Source organism: Cyrtonyx montezumae, unplaced genomic scaffold (genome assembly GCF_038088225.1).
Source record: "Cyrtonyx montezumae isolate F1298 unplaced genomic scaffold, pur_monq_1.0 scaffold_10, whole genome shotgun sequence".
Classification (NCBI taxonomy): Eukaryota; Metazoa; Chordata; class Aves; order Galliformes; family Odontophoridae; genus Cyrtonyx; species Cyrtonyx montezumae.
In genome coordinates, this window is record NW_027071826.1 from 30621167 (window position 1) to 30645442 (window position 24276).

At 48.5% G+C, this 24276-nt stretch overlaps 1 protein-coding gene across 3 annotated transcripts in view; it reads right to left on the reverse strand.

The window, feature by feature from the left end:
* Window positions 1-22369, reverse strand: part of ACTN1 (actinin alpha 1) — a 79640-nt gene extending 57271 nt beyond the window's left edge. For all 3 annotated transcript variants that reach the window (XM_065754662.1, XM_065754654.1, XM_065754670.1), the window contains exon 1: window positions 22240-22369. In XM_065754662.1, the coding sequence (XP_065610734.1) occupies window positions 22240-22347 (108 nt within the window). In that variant the 5' untranslated portion in view covers window positions 22348-22369. The remainder of the gene's footprint in view (window positions 1-22239) is intronic.
* Between the last annotated feature and the right edge of the window lie 1907 nt (window positions 22370-24276).

Below are 24276 nucleotides of genomic sequence, written 5' to 3' on the forward strand. Positions count from 1 at the left end.
TGTACTCCAGGTTAAGGGATGAAAAAAAAAATAGAATAATATTTTCTTATTTAAGGAGGAGTTTTCCAGAGGACAGAACACTGGGAGAGAAGAGATTCTCTGAGAAAAATCAGGTATTTTCAGCAAGAAAAATCTTTATCTTCAGTGCTAAAGTCTTTACTATTTTTAATCAGCCTAGGCTAGAAGAGTGTTAAGATGATTCCTACTAGCCATGCTGAATTTCTAATGGTGCTATGTATTAAGGCAAATATCACTTTGGAAAGAGAGAAGGATGGGAAGATGAGAAACCCAAGACATTCAGTAAAATCCTTCTCAGACCCACAAGTTAAACTTGGTTAAGCACTTCTGTGTCACCTTGAAATCATTAGGATTGGTTCTTCCTTTCTGTAGCTCCACTTCATCTCTAACTACATTCCTCACTATGTTCCAACTAAATAGTGCTACCATCCAATTTCAGCACAGCTCTGATAATTTGAGATACTGGCTAGAGTGGATCAGAGACATTTTTCCTGCTGTACAGAAGAAGGCCTGCAGGTAAGAGGAATACTTTCTCATGAGCTGCAGATGTTGCTTTGGCAGCAGCACTGTAATGCCTTTAGGAGCTGCAGTGCTGGCACATCATGCTCCCACTTTCTTTCACTGTATAGGAACTCTTGCTTAGAGGCTTCTTCCACCAAGGAGGACGGTATGTTACACAGGTCTGGCAACTGCACCTTGTGGGAGACTCAATTCACTTGGAAACCACTCCACAAGTACATCTGAACTACTTAGCTGTACACCTGGATGCATTTTGTAGCAGGGCAAGGAAATCGGCCAAAATATTTGGGATTTCCAGAACGTGGCTTTTGAAAACAAACAAACAGAAACCAAGGATGACTTTTCCCCCATGGAAAACACTTTTCATTTGAAAGCTGTAATTCTGCAATTGAGCACATACACATTTTTGGTCAAAGAACATTTCCCTAGCATTTCAAGAAGGACAGGTCCTTTGCACTGACCGCATGGGGAGGATCAGTGCCTCAAATCCAACAGGCTGAGAACACCCCTAGGTACCAGAGTTTTTCCCAAACAATCACCATGAGAATGGGGCACGGCTTTGCCAGTTTTGCCACAAGAACATGGTTCAGAAATGCAAGTATTTTCTACACCCTGCCAGCAGGCCACCACTGGGATGAAACGAAAGGCAGTAGTAGCTGGGAGAGGATGGCAGAGGCAGAATTTAATTTCTGACTCACCTGGAGGGAGATGCATTTAGCTGTAACAGATAATTAATGGTTGAGGGGCACTGATTGGAATGGAGTTATGCAAGGATTAAAAGCAGCAAAGACAAATAATAAAGAGAAAATATTATGAAAATCACAAAAGGGAAACTGCTGCTGTCTTGTCCTAAGACAGGAAGAGGGAAAAGGGCAGATAGAGACCACTTTTGTTTTTTCTTGGATGATAGAAATTGCAAAAGTAGCCGGGGAAGAGTTTATTTCTGCTATGAGCTTTAATCTCAGACTTGCGGTGGTGGCAACAGGCTTTGGTCCAGCAGCAGCTGGAGAGAACAGCCATAAGAAAATCTACACTGTACATGAACATAAATCCAAAATTTTCCATTCCTCCTCCTTCTGCCTGGAAGCATATGGCATCTATTCTCTAAAATTCCAAATACCAGATACTGAAATGATCACTGTGTCCTAGGAATTATTTTTTCAATTGTTCTATGTCTAAAACTATGCACTTATTTTGTTCTAGAATATGATGAACTCTTACAAAGTTTTTATATGATTATCCAAGAAGGTATTACAATCTTTAACCTCCATGCTAAGCAGAGCCCAGGTGCTCACTGCTGACTCCAACAATACCTACTCAGAACACACCACCAGAGGGGCTGCCAGCCCCCAGGCAATGCTTGGTGAGGTGTGCAGGCTATGGGTGGAAAGAGCGTCCACACAGGTTCCACAGACCTGTACAGACTTCTCCTCTCTCCCAACATGCTGCAAGTCAACTAACACTGCTATGTTTGGGCTTCCTGTCGGAACGTGGCTCACTCGAGAGAAAGACCACAAAACCATGCTTCAAAAAAGAAAGCACAAAGAGAAATTTCACCACAGCTAAAACCCAGTCATCCTGAAGCTCTGTTAACCTCCCGTGCTGAGCAGGAACCTTTAGCCAAAGGCAGAAGTGACTGACTCTCATCACAGCACAGCAGCAGCCAGCATACAGATGCATCAGCAGCTTTACAGCCTCTGTAGCCAGCCACCACTCACAAGCACTCACAACCAAGGGACTATTTGCCTCCTTTCCTGGGCTGAGCAAGATGGGAAGCAGCCAGCACAGTGAGCACTGTTGCAGAGCCCTGGTAGGCAGCTGTGCTCAAACACCTCCAAGCAGCACAGGGCTGGTTCAGGAGCCCAGGAGGAGGCAGGAGAGCTGCAAGGCATTGCGGGGGCTCAGCATCCCCTAAAAGCAACCAGCACAGACAACCTCCCCCCCACTACGCACACAAGAGCTTCACTGTAAACACATCCTCCACCAAAGCAGAGAGTACTAATATAAACCAGATGCTGCAGGGAATTTTTTCCCTCTTCGTCTGCACTAAATTTAAATACTGAGCCCTTCTTTTGCCAATTCCTTCTTAAAGGGCCCACATGCTGCTCTTCATCTCTGTCCCACTCAACTGGGGTTAGCAGAGCCCCCAGAAGCCCTACCCACACCATGACCACCTCAGGAAGGACACATCCTCACAAAGCCTCAGAGGCTGAGACCAGGCTTTGCAGCTGCTCCTCTGCCATTTCCCTGGCACATAAGAAGTCCTGCAGGTGAAGTCATGGTGCAAAAGCTCTTGCTCATTGCTCCAAACACAAACACAAGGGGATAGATTCAGAGCCACCTCCTCAGCCAGGCTCTGTAAAGGATCAGTGCTGCCTCACGCAGTTACACAACTCAGTCCAGCAGAAGCACACAAGCAGCCATGTAATTGTATGCTAGGTAATGATGCTTCCCAAAAGGTTTTTCATGCTTTAACTCAAAAAAAAACACAAAAAAACAACCATGGCTGCACCCTGCTCTGTGGCTGAACACTGCCATCCCACTGAGAGGTGCAGCAAGAAGCACACCCCTGAGCCTCAGCGGCTCTACCTCCAGGTTCAGGCTTGGTTCACACCAGGTGCAAGCACTAGGAAAGTTTCCCTGTCCCTCAGGTATACCCTACTCCAGCTTTGTCTCCTGACACATGATGTGATAGAGTCAACACAGAAGCTTAAATTCCCACCTCTCTGTATGACAAAGAACTGCATTTAGCTTGTAAAAATTGCACTCCACTTGAGCAACACAAGCAAAGTCCCACCAAGAACATAGTTGTGGTGCCAGGAGCAACCCAGCAGCCTTTCCAGGGGAAATGGCCAGCAGTGACTGGAACCAGCATCCATCCCATCACGGGCCCTGCCTTCCTTCCAGGAGGAGTAAGGGAAACCCACGCACCAGTGAGGCTTCTAAGGGCACTGGATTCACACATTATCCAGGCTGCTCCCCTTCCCTGCTACTATCAAAGCCCACAGATGCTTCAGTTTTATTTCAGGAAGTCACCTTAGCCTCCTAGCACTGCCTAGCATCAGCTGCCCTTGGCCATTCACAAGCAAACCTCCAGCAATTTAATGGAGTATGCCATTCTTGGAAGACGCTGTAATGCTGGCACACACTTTTTTATGTACAGTTGCATTACACTGCTACTTTGTCACATCTCTTCTTGAAAATACCACACCCTGAAGTCAAACACAAAGCTATTTATTTTTGATAGCAAACTGTTCAGCAAGCAACAGAACCAATGAAGCTGGCTTCCTGCACGGCTCTGCGGTGAGCACTCTGCGATGCCTAATAAGGAGCAAAGCTGTGCAAATGCCTTCCTCATCCTGCTGCTCCCCCAGCAGCCAGCATACAGACAGCACCTTCCTTTGGTGCTGTTTTTCCCTGATGTTGTTGAATCGTATCATCATTGACACTTCAAAAGTAAACAGTCATATTTACGACAAGAGGGATGTTCTCTCCCAGATGATAAGCTAGCTAAATAAGAGAGAGAAAATGAAGGCATAAAAAGGCCTCCATCACAGAGCAGGGCACTACTCGTGCCAAGTTTCATTCAATTATTAGAAAAATAGAACAGAAATCTAGATGAAAGCACATACCTGTCCGTAGAGCCTAGCTGTGAAGAACTAGGTTCAATTGGACTGGTGAGAAACAATGACAAACAAGACACCAGTGATAAAATTCCAAGGATTGGCTGAATTGGAACTACTGAAACGTCTAACTGGGTCCCGAATTGACTCAAAAGGAACAGAGACAAAACAGTGAAGTGCCTTCATCAATTCACCTCCTTAAGGAAAAGCAACATCCTAAATGTGAGGCTGCTAGGAAAGGCGAAGAAGAAATGGCATGAAAAAATAAAAATAAAAGTGATTACAGACATTGGAGTAACAGTGCTCCACTCCGTGCTCTCCTGCACATGGAGCACAGCAGGGTCCTGAGCTTGCACAATGAGGGAGTGAGAACAAAGCATTTTTGTAAGCAAACTCCTTAAATCATCTGAGATGTTCAATTTACCTCTGCTTTACAGTTCAGTAGGAAAGAGCAGAATGATGGAATGATATTCCATACACCTATGGCAGATTTTATGTAGAGTTTGACTTCGGTGAAGGTCAGATCTATACTATGTGGCTTACAGTTGGTTTGTTTGCCTTTTTAAGCCAGTACAAAGTAAATCACCTTTTTCCTGCCTCTCCCTTGCTGCTCTTGAAAAAGACATTGTCAAGGTACAGAAATAATTGTTTAAATCTAGACTTTCTGTGGACACAGTGGTTGCACATTAACTGCTGAGGAGAACTACCACTGACGAGCAGCTCTGAGGGCTGTGTGGGGAGGTGCCATACACAGAAATGAAACCATTCAAAGGATGAGCTGCTTTTCACCAGAGTTTAGCTACAACACTTTGAATTACTCTCACAAAGATACAGTCATTTTGGGCGGATAACAGAACCGCACTGCTTCAAAAAGCAGCCTCGATAAAACGGAGCATGAAAAACACCGAACCATCACAATACACTATTTGCCTTAAACTGAATCATATCTTTAACCCATAGCCTTCCTTAGCTTTTTTTCTTTCTAGTAAGCACTGATCTCACCTGAACTGCACATTACTTAGCCACAAAGTCCCGAGCTCACATAGGTTGCTTTCATAACTCCCAGCTGTAGCCCCCGAGCACAGGAAACAACCTGTGGTCTGGTCCATCAGGCAGAACAAAGCACAAGGATGCCCACTGCTTTTGGCTTGCACATAAGTATCTGTGGCCACTAATTGCACCAAGGAACTTTCCAGGACATGGGCTCATCTTGTTTTTCACCACGCATGAAACGCTTGCAGGTGCCCCAATTTTGATGCACATATCATCTGCAAGTAAAAACAGGAGACACTCATCAAGAAATGGGGTGCTGCTCTAAAGCAGGAGTCCCAAGCTGCCTCAACAATCTGCCACGCCATAAAGCTATCACAGCAGGACTGGATCTTCTTCCCCAGGGACAAGAGAAGCTCTGATCCCACATAGTCATTGAGATGGACGTTTCAGCTCCTTCTTCAAACATCTCTGCTTCTTCAGTAAGTAGTACTGGATTTATTCAAGCCAGAGATATAACAAAATTCCAGGCAGTTTCAGCTTTCATCTACAGCAATTTTGGAAAAACATGTGGATCTAAGCAGAGTGCTGGCAGTGGACTGAAGTTGAACTCAGTAAGGTTATGGAGATGTTCTCTACAACCAGTGCTAGGAAAGGAGTTCCCACAAGACTATGATGCTGTTCATGGTTTTACCATCCCAAACCCTTGTAAGTCCTTCAACAGTGCCTTAATTTAGGCTACGGGTGGGTCTTTTTTTTTTTTTCAAATCCCTGGAACATCGCTTTGAGAACCCACAGTGTCATTGTGGGTGCAGTCAGATGCACAAGCACCACGAGGATGCCTTCCCCATAGCTGCTCTCTCAGTTGCTGTTTCTGTACCTGAGCAAGCTCTCAGAAGCACTCAGTAAAATGCCAAGGCCCACGGACGTCTGTTCACAGAACTCAGCTCCCAGAGTCGGTCTCTAAACTCTTACCCATGCTTCCTGACATGGGTCAGCTGATTCCTTTATTAGCAGAGTTTGCTGGAGCCTGTCACAGCTCCAGCACCTGCCAAGTTCCCTGCCTGGTGAACAGAAACTTAGCTACAATGAAAAAACCCCTAAGATATGTCAGCTGAGGGTAGGTGAGGCAGGAGGGAATCCACTTCAGTTTGTGAGCTACTGTGGCTTGAAGCAATGAGGATTCCTGCTAAAGAATGACAAAAACACAGAGCAGCCTGAATGACAAAACTCCAAACCAGAGCTATTGGCACCAATGCTCATAGGACTATCACAACCCATCATGATGAAGGACGCTCTCTTCAGTGTCCTTCCACTGCAAAGGACAGGCTCTGTAGAAATATTCAATTCACGTGGGAAGAAATCTTCAGAAGAGACAATATGTTGCTAAAATTTGATCTCCTGGTAGGCCATTCGAGATCAAACCTGGGAGCTCTTACCTTAGAGAACTTCCATTTAAGCTGCGTTGTCAGTCCCACAAAACACCGCTCCCCAGATGTTTCACCTGCACTCAGGAAGCAGTGCCCTGCTCCCAACTGATCCCAGGCCTAGGAGGGCAACAAAAACACCTGACACCTTGCCTTAACACTGGGCTGCTAGGAAAAGCAAAACCTTAACCCCAAGCACGGTGGGCAGACAATACAAAGCTATATCATAACTCTTCCTTACAGAACTTTTAGTCTTCCATCTATTTTCTCTTCAACAAAAAGAGTCCATGAAACATGTGCCAAGAATTCTATAAAAGACAACCTAGCAGAAAGGATCTCTATACAGTCTGAGATGCATCTTCACGCCAGTTCAACACAGGCCTCTTTCGCCTTTAATCATTTCCCCAATGAATAAGTAACACCTAATGAATATGCCCTTACCCTGGCAGTATTTGTATCCTGATACCCAGCCGCTGCTCATATGTCTCTCCTATGACAGCGCCTTGTTAAGATCACAGTGCCAAGGGCAGGCGGGAGATGTGGAAGTAGACATCTGGATGGCTGCACTTACCACTCAAATTCTTCACTCCTTCCCAACGAGGGGCCACAGAAGTTAACACCAGGCAAAGCTCGCTGACCCTGCAGCCTTGCATTGGGAAGCTGCCTAAATGTACACAACTCTCAAAGTCACAAGATACTTCACACAACTAGGGGATTCGATTGCATTTGCTCTGATACATATTCAGAAGTGCCCATATTTTTACTTGTTTGTAGGAAAATACCAAATCATTTAGTCAGAGTAATATGTCAGCGTACAGCTCACCACTTAAAAGGAGTGCCTTCCATACTCACTCCTGACTTTGCCCTTGCCTGACAATTTTCCTTTACAACAGTTGCTAAGCAAAACATTTGCAATTCAGCTTACTATCACAACTGATGCATGGTGATTGTGCCTTATGGGTACACTGTAAAATTCATGGCCCTCTAGTCTTGTTCCTCTTTTGGCACACCCTAGCTTCTTCTCAGATATAAGACACTCAGGATTTCATTATTTACCTACGTAACACCTAAATTATTAGTACTGCAATATATGCATGGACACATACAGCAAGAATAATAAAAGTAGCAGACCCTGCGTCACATTACGTTAGAAACAAAGCACTTGACAAAGATTCCATGTCATCTATAAGTCATCACTGTCATGATGTTTGTCATCTGCTTTCTTCACTAAGGAATCCTCTGAGTGAGGCAAAGCGCATGCAGGAAGGTGGCATTCAGATGAGAGATAACAGCGTTAGCTACTACGTGGAAGCCAAATGACACCCTAAAACAAAGAGCCAAGGCACACTGTTTATTTCTGAAGCTTGTTTCAGAAAAAGTAAAAACTCATCCCAGGGCTAAACATCATCCCACAAGCCTGACAGTAGTGACTGTAAATAGCTAACTTACAAATACCATAAGATACCCACCAGAAGCGTGTTAATGAGAAGATTTGGGGATTATTTCTACAAGTCCATGTGGTTTTCTGTTTATCCTGCATTAATACAGTTCAGACCAGGACTAGCTCATTTAAGACAGCCTTAAATAGTAAAAATATAACAATTTCAGCCTAAGAAGCAGTACCATCAGTTAGTAGTCACATCTAGCACTCAATGCCATGGGAACCCAGAACTCATCTTACTGGCCAAACGTGCAAGTAACACCCTATAAAAACCCTCATGGCCACAATGCACGGTCCCATTTCCCAAACTGGTCACTGTCACGCCTGAACAATGTCACCATTCTCATTTATCCCAGGAGGCCAGTGTTCCCACCAGAAATCTCCAGAACATCTTTTGAAAGAGATTAGGTTATTATGGAATAAGTTAATTCCTGGCAAAGCCTCACTGGCTTCAAGCTTGCACCTAAGATGAATGCAGCCCAGTCCAACCTTTGTTCCTAAAACCATCCATTTTCTGCTGTCCCCGTAGCTTCCTCTGAAGGCTGCTGGAGGAACAGGTCTCTGCAAGGGGGCTTATGGCAGAACACACAGCTTCACAGGAATACCAGCATGAAACATATTGTTTCAGGGTCTCTGGTTAAGTGCTAATCTTCTTCCGGATTTGGATGCCAGCCCTGATTATGAGAAGTATGCAGTAAACACAACCTCTCCATGTGATAGGAGCGCTTAACCCTCTTCCTGCTAGCAGCTGCGCTTCAGCACAAAGTTGCAGTGGGAACAGAGAAACCTCATTTCCACAGGCTGGCTGGTCTTTTGTCCTCAGCTCAGTGCTTGCCGCCATCTCCTTTGGAAAGCCACGCTCATGCAACGGAAGGCTACGAAGAATGAATGCAATTTCCACCATAACCAGTCCCCTGGAAGCCAGCTTTGCACGGTGCCTGTCCCATTCTACCCAAGCACATGACTGGGCAGCAGCCACAACCACGTCAAAGAACAACGCTAGTTTATGTGCAGCTTCACAGTGAAAGGGGTATGGGTTATTAAGACACCACAGCAGGAGGTTCAAACTGATCTTGTCTGTGGGCCAGGAAGAAATAATCCCATCCCAGTACGCTGAAAAGCCAGGGGGTGGGCTTGAAAGAGCAAGGGCACACTTGTCCTGGCCCTTTCTTCGCTGAGCAATCAAGTGATTGTCACACACTACAGCAGGCACCAGCCACTGCCCAGGGCCCCATAGCATATGCTGCATGAGCATCAAGCAGCACCTGGCACACCATGTCTGGCTCTAGCTGCTGCAGGAGGCTCCCACTCAGCTCACTGTAGCCAGCCCTGTTTCATCCTCCCAACAGGGAAGGGCTGGCTTCAAAGCAGAAGGAGCCAACCTAGGGCACAGCCTTTTGCTCCCAAACTTCCTACAGCAGCCTTGACACTCGTTTAAGATGGGGATCAGACTATTGGTACCTGCTCACAGAAGAAGCCTGCATGCAGAGGAGCATGGCAAAGGCTCCAGGCTTCAAGCTTTCAAGCTTGACAAGGAAGCTTTGTTGCCTCAAAGCTTCACCAACAGGATCCATGTGAAACACAGAGCTCAGAGCTCCGCAGGGCCTAAGACAAGGCACTTAATGTTCCTGCAGAGGTGACAGAAGCAGTTTCTCTCCTAGATCAGAATCTGCTCCAAAGTGTTTCTTCAATCAGCTACTAAGCACTCATTTCAAGAAAAAGGAACACTGCATCAGACCAGAAAGTGAGACAGATGCCAAACCCCAGCCCAGCCCAGGCTCAATGCTCGGGGAACCAGATAATGTGATGGTCAGAACACAGACCCACAAATATTTATTTCCACAGCTAAATCGGTTAAAAATGGCATGGCTAGAGGTGGCTTTAGTTAGCATTCCTACTTTGGGAGAGCTGGTGGACAGCTTACTCTTTTCGCATGCAGACTAGAACTATCACCTGGAGCTGCAAAAATTCAAGGAATTTGGGCAGGGCTTAAAGAGTGAGAATGTGCTGCTTTGCCTTCCAACATAATAAGAGCTATTCAGAAGCTTCTGTATTTGCTCCAGCTCCAAATACCACATCACTGAGAAACTAGTTTCATGGTTGGCTTTGGCAATTTGCATCCAGATGATAGCAGTTGACGCAGGTAAGAACACTCAGGGTGGACAGAAAATTGTGAAACTGAACCTGGAGTGAGTCCTGCTCCAAGCGAGTTTTGACAGCACTCAACATTTGCACATGCAGAAGTTAAATAAATGAGGTGCGAACAGTTAAGATTTTGTCATGTCTTTGGAATGGTCAGGGACTGTCAACTTGAAGATACCTGACCTCACCCCTGTCAAACTATCTAAAATACAATTTACAGACTGCGCTGTTCGTACTGGAAGGGTAGTTGTTCCAGTGCACTCTAATTTCATGACAAATAAGCACCCTTAGAAAACCATGCTAAGGGTTCACATGATAAGAAGTCATATGAGAATGTGACTTACCAATCCACTGTATGGGAAGGTCAGAGGGGCACACAAGCAGAACTGCGTTTTGTCAGTGCCTTGTGCTGTGCTCTAGTGTCAGAGCAGCCTGCCCCTCCATAGAGGCACACTTGTCCAAAGGACAGCTCTTACAAGTGTGTGCTGTACCCAGCGCCTGTTCACTCCTGGAGAGCTGTTTCTCTGGACAGGACACACACACAGTGTTCCCATAACCCCACACTCTGGCACCCTAGATGTGCCCATGGCATACACTCCCCTGTTTCAGGCCTGCCTGCAGCTTGCTCTGCTCAGATCCAGAGCAGGGCTCATCTGGTGTGGCGCTGCCAGAGCTCGCTGCCAACCAGAGACTTCAAATTGAGCTCTGAAGAAAAATGAAACCACTAAATTACTCCCTACATGAAGGAGATGAAGATAACTATAAAAAAAACTTATTAACAAAAACGGTTTCATAAGTGCCTTCCAATAGTATATAATTTTGTTAATGTATCAGACCATGAAAGTCAGCAACCTACCTAAGCAGAACAACAATCTTCAACCTAAAGCATAAAGTATCTCAATAAAATGTCAGAGTAAGCTGAGAAAACAGATTTCCCTTCCCAGCTCGTTAATTAAGGTGGGGTAAGGAAAGAGGGAGCAGAGGAGGAGGGAGTATTACGGACTGGGGAATATAACAAAAAGCGATAGGAAGGAATGCCACCTGAGGCTTTAAACTCAGCAAAATGTAATAAAACCCGTATGCTTCTGTGTATTCAGTGTATGGTCTATGGCTACATCACATCTGAAGCTTGCTACAGCATACTCCTGTACAGCCTAGCTGAGTTGGAAGGGTACGGATAGAGGCATATCTCCACTTGCAATTTTGGAGCAACACACTGAAAGCAGCAGACATCTGGAGCCAAAGATGACAAATACAGAAGCACAACTCTGAAGTGATCCATTTCTAGATCTCCCCCTGTAGAGAAACGTGAAGCCTTCAAGCAGGGCAAGTCAATAAGAGTTCAAGGCAGCACCTAAACCAAACAAAATCAAGTGCACGGTACTACAACAGAAGAAGGAGCCGAGAGTATTTTTTCATTTGAGTGAAGAGAGCTGGAAGCAAGTACCACAAACAGATAAGCAACTTTTATTTGCCATAAGCAGCTTTTGGAAAACATTTAAAATCAATTCTTATCTTGTCACTGCTCACAGCCTTTGCAGTGTCTGGGAGCCACAATCAGAAATCTGCAGTGCAAGGTACAGGAGGACAAAGAAAAAGCCCTTTCCTCAGATTTCCTCAGCAAGCACAGCAGTTAATGGGAAGAAGATGCAGAAACAGAGGCAAGGAGTACAAGGAGGCAGACTGCTGCTCAGGCCAGCAGCCAGCAACTGTGGCACCACCCTGGGGCCCACAGAAAGGTCTCTGAGCTCCTCACCTTCTTAACCAGGTGGCACTGAGCACAAGATCAGTATTCCACAATGCAGTGACAATAGCAGACTCCTGGGGCAGCGAGGCAGGTACAAAGACAGCAGCACCAGAGATTGACAGCACACACAAGATCTAGGGGGCCGATAACACCTCTCTTTGTCATCTGAAATCCAGGAACAAAACTATCTAACTCCAGTGTATTACCTATGTCACCCTCCAAAGCTAAATCCATGGCACACAACATGAACTCACAGAGGTTTTTTCTCAGTTCTTTTCATCTGCTGGGAGCCAGGATGCTGAGATCTCATTGCACCTCAACTCCCCAGCACCAGGTAGGAACAAAGCCCAGAAAAAGCAGCAAGGTGATTGCTGAAGAGCAAAAATGAAAACTTTGACATTATTTTGTTGTTGTTTTTAAACAACATCTTCACACTGAGCAGACTCCTCATTTTTCTGACCTTATCACAAGCCAAATACTACAAATGAATCCCCTACTCAGCTGCTGAGTCCAGTGAGCCTGCTGGCTGATGGCTGGCAGCTGGGTATTTTACTCGGTCTTGGAGGAAGCACTGAGCCTGCTACAAGGTTAGTTTATTACATGGTAAAAAATGCCTAGCATTAAGTACTGCTTATTACACCTTCATTGCTGCCAGTAGCCTCATGCTCTTTGGCAGGACTTGCAATGAGAAGGCTCCTGGCTGACAGAGGGGCAGCAGGAGATCACCATGTGCCAGCTGCAGCCTCTGTGCGAAGCCCAGATTCCTCTGACATGACAGAAGTGAGCCTTGTGCCTCCCTGTGCTGCTTTGGGCAAAGCAAGGAGCCGGTGCTAAGCAAGAGCCCTGTAGGTCAAGGGGACTCAAAGCATTCCCAGCTTCTGCCAAAGCAACCTTGCGGGCTTGCTGGCTCACCTGCATGGGATCTGAGCTCCCACCAGCTGCAAGAAACCCCACAGCACCAGGTTCACACCAGCACCCCCCCCACACACCCCTTTCCAGACCTTCAGCGGTCATTGCCTCTTACAGCACAGCAGGCAAAACTTGTTCCAAGCTCTGTAAGCAGCAGAGGGTATTAGGCTTCAAGTGTTTTACTTACTGTAAGCAGTTCACTAATTACATTAGTAATGATTGGATTATGGCCAGTTAACAGCTTTAAAGAAACAAGACATTATTAGGAGGAAGAGGGAAATATTGCTCAGGGTCTGGGCTGAAAGTCTCTTTCAGATTTCAGCAGTCCACCCATGCAAGGCTGTTCGGAGCTGGTTGGGCTAGCCCATTTGCAACAGGCTCCAACAGCAAGGCATAGTGTAACACGTCACTAAATGATAAGCTGGTGCACTGAAGTTATTAATGCTGCAGGTGTGCTCACAGGAACAGACGGTCCCCCACTCATTTGCCAGCTCCGTCAGCTCCAGTGCCTCCAAGTGAGCAGGCCCAGAAGACAAGCTGCAGACAGGTGCTCGCATGCTGGTCTGCTGAGACAGTATCATGCCTGTGATGTTTTGTTCCAGCACGCAGCACTGTGACTACAGGCATTTTAGATACTCTTTCACAGAGGCCGGATAGATCCAACCAAGCAGCCGGATGCAAACATCCAGAGTATCAGGAGCCAGAAGCATTCATCAGAAGCAACAGCTAGAAATCTCCTTTTTGCCAGCGCTGGAAAAACTACATTCATTCTTTTATCTCTTCAGTTCCTAAAAGTCCATACAAGGCATGTGTGGACTTCACCGAAGGAGAGCTGACCCCTTCTGTCCTCATCACTGTTGTTCTCTCTCCACCCAGCCCAGACAGAGCAGGCCCTTGTGCCACCCAAAGCTGCCTCCAGTGCTGCCCACCCACCCCGAGTGCCTCCCCAGCACCCTCCTGCCTACTGCTTGGTCTCCTCCTCCTCTCTGCAGAAATTTTTGGCAGAGTGCTGGCAGAAGCTTGGTTTGGTGTCGCTGGCTGGAGGGTGAGGATTTCTGGCAAGAACAAACAGCAGAGCTGGGCATCCTGCCCAGGGTGAGTTCACACTTGGCTCCCCACAGCTGGAAATAGTCTCATCCCTGTCCAGCATTCCCCAACGGCCCAACAAAGCGCAAGGAAACAGCAGGTTTCCACGCACTGGCCATTTGGTGGCAAGCTGGTGTGTGCAGAGGAACACAACCCTGCACTGCCTGCACCCAGCCCGCTCCACACAGAAGAACCACGTGCAAACAGCACTGTCAAAGGGCACACAGTGAGCAGGCATACTGCTGCTATGTGTGTAAGGCCACATACAACAAAGAGCAATGCTTCCTGCACATTTGCTCTTTTTCCTACCCTGCAACACCGCAGGCAGAGCCAGAGGGAAGGCGAAGGCTTCAACAAGTGTGTTCCTGCACCCTTCTGCCCACTGCACTCCTCTGAGGAGGGAGGGGAGCATGGCAGCCCTGCTGCAGATCTCCTCATCTCCCAAACCAGATAAAACACGTAGGAAACTCACCTGGAAGCATGAAAACATTTAAAGAGCTGCAACTGCTTTTGGCTGCCATCAAAATTTTCCTAAGGAAATTAAGTATTTTCCGTTGTGATAAAACCTGGCACAGACATGAACTAAGCAGCTATAAACAAAGTGCCTTTTCTTTGGCATTGTTCAGTTGAGAACTAGACTCATTTACTTTTTTTGTGGACTTTTTAAAGTGTTTTTCACATTTTCTTGGGAACACGTAACAAGCAGATTTACTGGGGGGTATGCTAAAATACCCAGAGGGGACAGCAGGTAACCATGCTGCGCAGCACAAGAAACTGCCACTGCAGAACGCAGGAACCCAGCCAGGGAAATCAGCCCTGGGACAGGCACAGCACTTTCCATGATGAAGGAAAGTGCTCTGCTGGGTGCAGACACCATACATGGATCTCTCTCTGCCCATCTCTTGGAGGCCTTTACAGGCGAGCTCCTGAGCAAGGATATAACAGCACGACTTCCATTTACAGCAGCAGCAACTTACTGCTCAGCAGCATACGCTGCAAGGAGCAGACACAAATGCTCTGACTGCCTGATGCCATGAAAAACCAGAGTCCTTCCTCAACTGCCATCTGGATCAGCACCTCCGTAGGACGGGAGAGTTGTCCTCAGTTGTAAAAGGAAGTATGAATTTTCTGTGTGAAAATTCTCCAGCACAGCAGCAATCCAGCATTCAGTTAATGGAAGGAGTGGAGCAAACAGCACATCCACAGCACGCCGCTTGGCACGGAGATGAGAGATCCTGCAAGAGTCCCCTTAAAAATGAGCACAAACCATCAGATGTGCTGCCCTGAAGGACAGCAGTGCCTCTCAGAACCAGGCAGGCCCTTCTGCACAATAAACACCCACCACCAGCTAAGAGGGAGGGCTTAGATGACATTTCCAAGCCAACTTCTTCCACTACCTTGAGTCCCTCCTCACCCAGCAGCACCTCTCAGCTATGAGATGGATGTACAGACAAACCAATAGGTGAAGTGGCAGTTGGATGGTACAAGTCATCCCTGCCTTCCCACTGACCACGCAGACCATCCAGGAGGATGGGGAGCAAGTTGCTGAAGTTTCCCCTGCAGCATCATCTGCCTACAAACTATCCACACTGTCGTGCTCCTGTAAGACTGCCCAGAAGTGCTGGATCTCAGGCATCCAAAGGCTTACTTAAAATCCCCCCAGTGTGAACAACAGGAGACAAAGGGAGACTCATGTCAGCAGTGTCAACTATAGCGAGTGCCCATAGCCAAGGCATGGCCTTTTCACCTGCCAGCACACCCCATTAACAGCATAATTTCAAATCCAATGCAACGGAAAGGCCACACCACAGGGATGAACACATTTCCAAGAGGCTTTCAGTCCATGTAGATAGAACAACAAATCAAAGGGCCATCTGAATGGGAGACCCAAATCCTCACTGTTTAATCATGCATAACCCAGTCCTGTTGTTGGGAGCTGTTTCAGTCACTGATGGCAAAGAAAGTCCCTGCAGAGCCTTGATCATGCTGACACACTTCCGAAGCAGCAATACACATAGAAGAAGATGACAGAAAAACTGCAGGTGAAAATCTCAGGTAAGCTGCAATACTGGCAAGAGGGCTGGCTTGCAAAGGCCCAATCTAGGCCTTGCCAGTAGGGTGCACACATTGCCAGCTGAGTAGGAAAGATACAATGACAGGAAACCAAATTAGGAACAGAAAGGTTCTGCTTTACTGTCTGATAGGGTGGTAAGAGGTTAAACTGGCACTAGGCCACACCACAAACATCCTATTGGCCAAGTTCTTGCCCTGATGCATTGAGGAATGATAGCAGGGAAGATGACAGCAGGGAACAGGAAGCTAACTCATATGCTAATCATATTAACGCTACTGGGTTCGCTCACTTTTTGGGGTTGGTCCACAAATTCCCCATTTGTGTCTCACGGATCGGGGCAACTGTTCAGAACCAGGCAAGACTGATGTATAGTACAGGAGAGGTCAAAATGCAGCAGTGGACAGTCCTGCAGATGTAGGTAACACAGATTCTGTGGTACGATGTGTGTCAGGTCCTGCTGCTGACAAACCCTCAGTCTATCGCAGACTCCGCACCAATTCACCCCAACAGATCCAAGTTCTGTATAACGTTCTTCAGCCCCAGTATCACAAAAAATGGAGCAAATCTTACACCTCTAGGAAGAAAAGATGACTCTGAGCCCTTCTTGTTAAGACCACAATTTTTCCACCTTTTGCAGTTGCCAAGTACACTACATCCATGCTTCCCCCCTTCAGAGCTCAGCTACAGCTTTGAGAGATGGGAAGCCTTTACACTGCAATACAGGATTTGTAGAAGTCATGCTAAATATATTCCTTATGGTAATCATCACATTTCTGGTAGTCACACATGGCAAGAAATCAGGTTTTTTTATACAACAAAGTAGAGTAAGTTCTGTTACACTCTGTTCCGCATCCTCCCTCTCTGACACCACTGCTTGGGCTGTACTAAATGCCACTAGAAATCACAGCAATACATCCAGCAAGCCCCTGGGGTAGACACATTAAACTAAGTCCACTCCACTCTATTTGCTGTACTTTAGCAGCTCCCCAGGGTTTCCCCAGACAGAGCTCCAGTCTCTTTTCTACAGCAACTGCTTTCCATGCATTACCATCAGCAGGAGCCAAGCCATCCAATGCTAGCAGAACTGTGCCCCAGGGAATGGCCCGGGTGTCAGAGACAGCAGTGATAATGCACAGGCAGCTGGAAGCACTTTCAGCCATCCTCCTTTGCACCTCCTGCTAGGTTTCACCTTCTCCGTCACCTCTATTTGTGACGGCCTTAAGAACTCCAGTACAAAGTCTTAAGTAGGTCCCAAGGAGGCTGCAGAGAAAAGTGCAGAGGTTTAGAATCTGGCTGGGAAGGCTGACTGAATGCTGCTGCTCCTCCCGTTTGAAATACATGGGATGTGGTGGGCTGTGAAATTGCATCTCACATGCAAAGAGCAAAATGCCTACAGCAGCAGCTGGGGCTCGTTAAAATTGATGGTGGCCACTTCAGCATTGCTATGAGCAGGCAGCATTCACCTGGGGCTTCTGAGAATGTGATATAAGTGCTCATGAAAGCCAACTGCTTACTGAGCAGATTTGCTGATGCACGTTCTTACAACTACAGCTGATCTTCATAGCAAGGGAATGCCACCCCATTTCCTTCTGAAGGGACGAGTTCTCTCCAGATAGTCAAGAAAACTGAAGTTCTTGCTTAAAGACACTCTCTGTGGCAGGCTAGCAGAGCAGATGTCCCAAGCAACACCAGGCAGCACCACAAGTGGTCAAGAAGGAAGGTTACATCAGCACCTCAGGTCTCTGCATCAACAGCCTGATCTCAAAATCTCAAAATCACACAAGAGAATTTAAACCCATGGCCTGAAGTAGCCAGCAAGAAGTTCCCCAGTCAGACACATTTTACATCACTGGGATGGTAGCTGAATGCCTTTGAGGTATTTCACCCTTCCCTAGAGAACAAGGAGGACAAGCAGTTCAATCCAGTTTGGTGAGCATCTCTTCACACCTGCGGCTCCTTGGGATGTAAGAAGGTGCAGTCTTCTTTCCAACCCACACCTGTTTGCTCCTCGGTTTTTCCCTCATCAGGATGCTGAATAGGTGGGAAGTCACTGCAAAGCCTGCATCCCCCATGCATCGGGAAGCTGCAATGAATAATAACGTTCTTGTCAAAAACCCACAAACCTCGCTTCCTGAGGAAACCTGACCACAGAGAGCAGGAGGCAGCTCCCACACTCAGGGCAAAGCAGCTGATCTACAGAGCCAGATATTTCCAGAGACCCCCTACAGCAACATCTGAGCATAGCGTTGAAGAGCAAGTATTTGGCAACAAGCTACCTATGTTAAATAGCAAAAGCTTGACCTGAAAGATAACAGATAGGTGGTGTCCTATATTGCCTGCCTGTATGACTGTAAAACAGCTGAGGGAGCAGCCTTAAATATTTTGCCATTCTGCTTCTGCACTGGTTATCAGTCTGCACTGAGCAAGGCATAGAGAATCCCGACGTGCATCAGGGCCATCTTTCCTACAGCACACCCACACCACAGAGACCATCCTCACCATGACCCATCTATTATCATCAGTATCATGCAGCGGGAGCCCAGGGGCAGAACTGTATTTTCATCAACAATATGCATTTTTTTAATGCTGAAACTGTGGTGGCACTGGAAGGGAGATTAACAAGCAACAGGTGATGATGTGCAGTTATCACAGCTCCACGTGGGCCCACAGCAGAACCACAGCTGCCCAGAAGCCCAGACACTCTTCTCAGAGCTGGCCATCTGGAAGGGAAGACACTCAGATCAAGGGGAAATGAATCAGTGACTGCAACATCTACATTTTGCCAGCTATTAGTCACACTCACTTGGTAAGAGCCTGTTATGAGCAAGCCTGGAGGTGGGGTGTTTCTACCAGGGACTTGAGCTACGTTTAACGAGCATTTTCTGTCGTTAACAATCAGACATTGAGGTGATTAGCACAGCAAAATTTGAATCATAACAGGAGCAGTGAGACCTGTTGGATGCAGGCACAGCAGGGCCATGAGAGCCATAGCTTTACATACTCGTGCATCTTTGGACATATCTCACAACACAGAGAGGTTTGGGAAATCGTCATTCACACCGGGGAATTCCAGCAATTTCATGAATAACTATACTTAGCACTCCTTGAGGGCAGAAGAGGGGCTCCCTGTGCCATCATTGCTTCAGTAGCAGCAAGAAACCAAATGCTTCATCTCTCTCAAGCAACAGTATCATTTGCTGCTACACTGGTACAGAAGTGCCAACCTGCAGAGGCAGAGCAGGGCTGGGTACACACAAGGCATGTTTCTTTCACTGATATTTTGAAGAAAAGCAGTCCCACCATTCCTCCCAGTGCTGAAGTTGTATATGGCTGTTTTCTGTATGCTGCAATCAAACACTACTTCCTACTCGCATTGCCAAGTCAACAGCTGTCAAGTCAAAAAGCAATTCAGTATTTAAAGGGGATTTTTGCCCCTCAGCTCTGCAGTTTGGGTATATTATTTCAGGTCAGATCTTTAAAACAAACCCTAAACAAAGTGTACTCTGAGCAACCAGTCCATGAAATGATTGCACAGCAGAACCAGGAGTCCACCTTGACCTGTGAAACACCGGACCCTGGGTTCCAGCAGTGCTAGCATCACCTCAGTGCTGTCCCTCCACATCTCAAGTGCTATCCCAAATAGCCAAGGCTGCTGTACCCTCAGTGCAAGCAGTGAAGAGCACACCAGCTCCCTGAGAGTTCAAAAACCTCATTCTCCTTGCAGCATAAGGTGCCTGTTGAGCACGCTGCTAAAACACACATCGGCAGATCTTCCTGCTTCTGAGGTCTGCCACGAGCTCCACTGAGCCTACGCAGCTGAGGGACAGGGAGACAGATTCAACTCTTTTCTCTGAGCAACATCTCCAGCCTGTCTGCTTCTCAGCCTCAATTGATCCCAGCTGCACAAGGCAGGCAGGGTAGCACAGCAGCCACGATTCCCAGCCTGCTGGGCCCCACCAACCTGGGATGTAACTGGCTGGACTGAGACAAGCAGCAAAGCTCAGCTGCTTCCCACAGATCAGAAGCACTACCACTACAGGGATATTACCTCTGCTCCCAGTTCCTAAGCACCAAAGTTTCCAAGTCCCTCACCAGTTGGCATCAGTGAAATCACAGTATTACAATAATTTGTGAGTACTTAAATCCCTGCACAGACAGATTTCCTCACATCTCTTTCCCTGTACCAGTATGGAAGCTTTGGGGTCTACTGTTTTCTTGACTTGAAACAGAGCCTCGCTCATAGAAGTCCTGGGTCTTACACAATTTTCTTCTAGAATCTCACTGCTCTTTTATTTCAGTCAGACAGGCTCTCAGAGTTTCTCTATCTGTTCCTTGGATGGGGAAAAACCTACAACACATCAGCCTACTAAAACAGACCAAGACTGAGCCAGAGAGATACAACAGGAACATTTGTGAGGCACTAATATCTACAACTCACTTTGGTAAGCCATCCATCACAAACACAGAAACAAACACGTGACCACAATTACTGCAGCAATTTAATTTCACTGGCATGAAGTGTTACTACACTGCACTGAGCCCAGTGGGTACTGATAGCTCCCTGTTCTCAGAAGGAGGCAAACACCAAGGCCCCAGCAGGGATTTTGGTTGCATTCAGACGAGGGGACCAGGACATCCAACACCCACATAGCCTGCCCAGGCTGCAGCCCCATTGGCGGCCCCACAGAGGGACAGGCTGTCCAGCCAGACCCCACCTTCCTACCCACAGGAACGGACCATGACCAAGCTACGGATTTGCACCCACCACGGAACAGATTCAGCTGTTCCACAGAAGGAGAAACAACCCAGTGACCACACTGCAAAAGAAACAGCGTTGAACAGGCTGTTCAAGTCACTGTGCCCACCACATTCACTGGCAGTGGGTGACCATCAAACTGAAACTCTCTTGGATTATTTCAGTGAATACCTTCAGTCTCCCCTGGCTTTTCCCCTCTGCACAAGTAACCCAAGTTAATACAGCAGCTCTCTGTCCCCCTCTTGTGATAGGATCAAGAGGACTGAACATCTCCTGGAAGGAGGGAATTTAAAGAAAACGTGGCCTTTGAGACACATACCACTAGTGTTTTGGGACCAAAGGTTTGACACCTGCTTCTGATAATCACATCAGTGTCTCTTTCTACAAAAAATTCTCTCATCACCCTCACCGCCCCATGAAGGGGAAAACCCTACTGCATGACACCCATTTTCACTTGCAGGCTGTGATCAACACCGCCCATCCTGACCTGTGCCCCGTGAGCTGTTCCCGGTGGCACAGGCCAGACACAGAGGGACACGTGGAGACAGAGGTCTCACGGGTAGGACTAGAGATACGGGCTGTGGCCAGGCAGCTTTTATTGGAAAGGAAGGAACTTCTTTCCCCAAAGGGGCACAACCGGGTTGGCAGATGAGCCACCCAGCGCTTGCAGACGGAGATTGCATTCCTCTCCTTCGCTGAAACATAAGCTCACAGCCATGAGCTCTTTCTCCATTAAACATCCTTGTTTATACGTTTTACTCTTATGCTGCCTCCCCCCTCCGTGCAAAGTCTCCCCAAGCGAGGAAACCGCTGACAGTAGCTCTATGGCTCTCCCCGCCAATTAACCCATCGGGCTTCAGGGGAAAGCCTTCCCAGCTCTGGCGGCCGCACACAGGAGAACCCGAAAACCCTCGGTCTGAAAGCCGAGGGGCATACTGGAGAAGTCAAAGCGCTGGAGAAGAACCGGCAGTCCCTCGTCCCCGCTTGCTCCCAGCTCCTTCCAGGAGCAAACCGTACATCTCGCTATCGCACACACCGCCGAGCGCCGCGTCCCAGCGTGAATGCCAGGCGGCCGCGCTCTGCTCCACGACGGAGCGGCCGCGACAGAAACGTTTCGGGGCGTAAGGAGGGGGGAGGATGAAACAACGAGGGAAAGGAGCGAGGCCGCCGCTCCTCCGAGCTCCCTCCCCGCCGCCACCCGCAAGTTTAAAAAAAAAAAAAGGCCGAATGTTACCATTTTTGGACATGAGCTCCGCGCAAGCCCTGCCCTACCCCACACCATTCAAACGCTCGGCGAGACACCCTCCCGCCGCCGGAGCCGCCCGGGAGCGGCCGCCCCGCCGCCGCCGCCCCTCCCGGTGCCGGGCCGCCCCCCGCCGCCCCACGCCGCACCTGCGGCCCCGGCCCTCCCTCAGGGGGCGGCGGGAGGGGGGTCGGGGGGAGCGCGGCGCTGCCCCGCTCGGCACCTGCCCGCCCGGCCGCGCTGCGGGGCCCGCGCGCCGCGCACCTTCCGCTGCTGCTTCTCCCAGGCCGGGTCGAGGAGCAGGTCCCGGTCCCAGTCCTCCTCCGGCTGCATGTAGTCGTTGGTCTGCTGCGGGTCGTAGTGATGATCCATGGCGGCTCTCTGTCTGTCTGTGCGTCCGTCCGTCTACCCGCACTCTCGCTCTCTCTCCCTGCCCCGTCCCGGCGCTGCCCGCTGTGCCCGGCCCGCGGCCGCTCACCCCGAGCAGGCGGCGGCGGCGCCCGCTCCCTCCCCTCCGCTTCAGCCGCGGGGACGAGCCGAGCGGCTCGCCCGCCCCCGCCCGCCTCTCATTGGCCGTCTCCCGGCGACGGCGCCCCGCTCATCGCTCGCCCTACCCGTCCGTCGCGACCCGCGACCGCCACCATTGGCGGGCTCGGCCGGCCGCGCCCCGCCCTCGGCGGCCTCCCCCGCGGCGGCGGAGCGGGCCGGGGCTCGGTGTGCGGGGAGGCGGAGGAGCAGCTCGCAGCGGGGCACCGAGCGCCGGACCGGCAGAGGGGGAAATAGCGGCCGCGGGTGCGCGTCGCTGGGATGCAGGGAGCTTCAGCTGCCGTTCAGTACGCGGCGATTTGCAGCGCGGCGCTCAGCGCCGCGGAGGTCCGTCTCCTAAGGCGCGCTGTGCTCTTCTGTGCTGCTGAGCCTTGTGGGATCCCGGGAGTTGTGCTCCAAGCGCTGTCCCGCACTCACAACGCGCCTGTGTTACCTGCGCAAGGTACAGCTCCTTGCAGCTCCGGAGCGCTACGAGCCGAAAAATGCTCCTGATAACCCATGCCAGCAGCCCTATGCTCTCTCCTCGCAAAGGATGCACAGCCTCAACGCAACAAAACATGTAGAAATGAAGAACTGCGCTGTTGCTTGTGTATTATTAGAGCTTCTCCTAACTGTCTCCCCTTCATACTTCCTGATCCTCAATTCACAAAATTCTTCCCTGGAGTTCAGGGAAATACTTAAATTTTTCATTCTTTATCCCTAGGTTTTTTGTTGTTGTTGTTTGTTTTGTTTGTTTTTTTCTTTTTCAATAGCTCGTTAACAAAACTGAAAGTGTTCTTGGCCAGAGTTGGTGAACTTACGGGTAGTGGTGGGGTGCAGAAAAATAAATAAACGCTGTAAACTCAGGCTAGTTCCCGGATCCACTTGACACTGTGCCCTTGTGAAGAATACCAGCCCTGCAAAAGGGAACAGAACTGCTCACACTGGGAGGGGGTTGCTCAGCAGCAACAGGAACAGCAGAAACTGGTGCTGCTGATGAGATGTCTGCAGCCACAGCCATACTCTGCTTTTCCTCATTTAGTCCCCTCGAGTTCTGCTCGGTACGAGATTGCTGCTGACTTCCTCAGGCATCATTCAAACAGGTCTCCAACAAGGTCCTTGTCGTTCGATGAAGAGGGGAGGGCTGTTTCCCACACAGCAGGCAGAGCTACCGTGGGAACAGCTGGCCCTACACCCCACTTCTCCTGCCTGCAGGACACGAGAAGAGGAAGGAGCCAAGGGCATTGCTGGTTACCGTCTGCTGCTCTTTTGCTTTGTGCTTAGCACATTAGTGACAGGTCACGAGCTTCCCTGGGGAGATACCTGCTTTCTCTGCATAAGCTTCTGTAAGGAGGCCCAGCAGGTGGGCTGGGACACTGCGCAGCAGCACATGAGGCTGCGTGGAAGCAGGCTTTTATTCAGGGAAGTCTCACAGCCAAGATAAGGCATTTATATTCTGCAGATAATTCAAAAACCTTGTTGCTCTGGGATTTAGTGCTTAAATTTGATTGGCTTGTTGTGGAGGATGTCTGGTGCCCAAAGATTGGGTAAAACCTATGATTTTTAGGAGTATCACAGAATAACAGTGTCCATGCTGGTCATCTAGGGATAGCCAGGAGTAAGGCAAAAAAGGAACAACCAAGGCACAGATGCTGCATTTTGGAGGAAAGGAAGAAGGGACCTAAATGAAACTTATGTACAAAACCTTTTCATACTGTATGTGTCATTCTGTCACCACATGTGACTGTTACATACGTGCCTTTGCTTCCTCCCTTC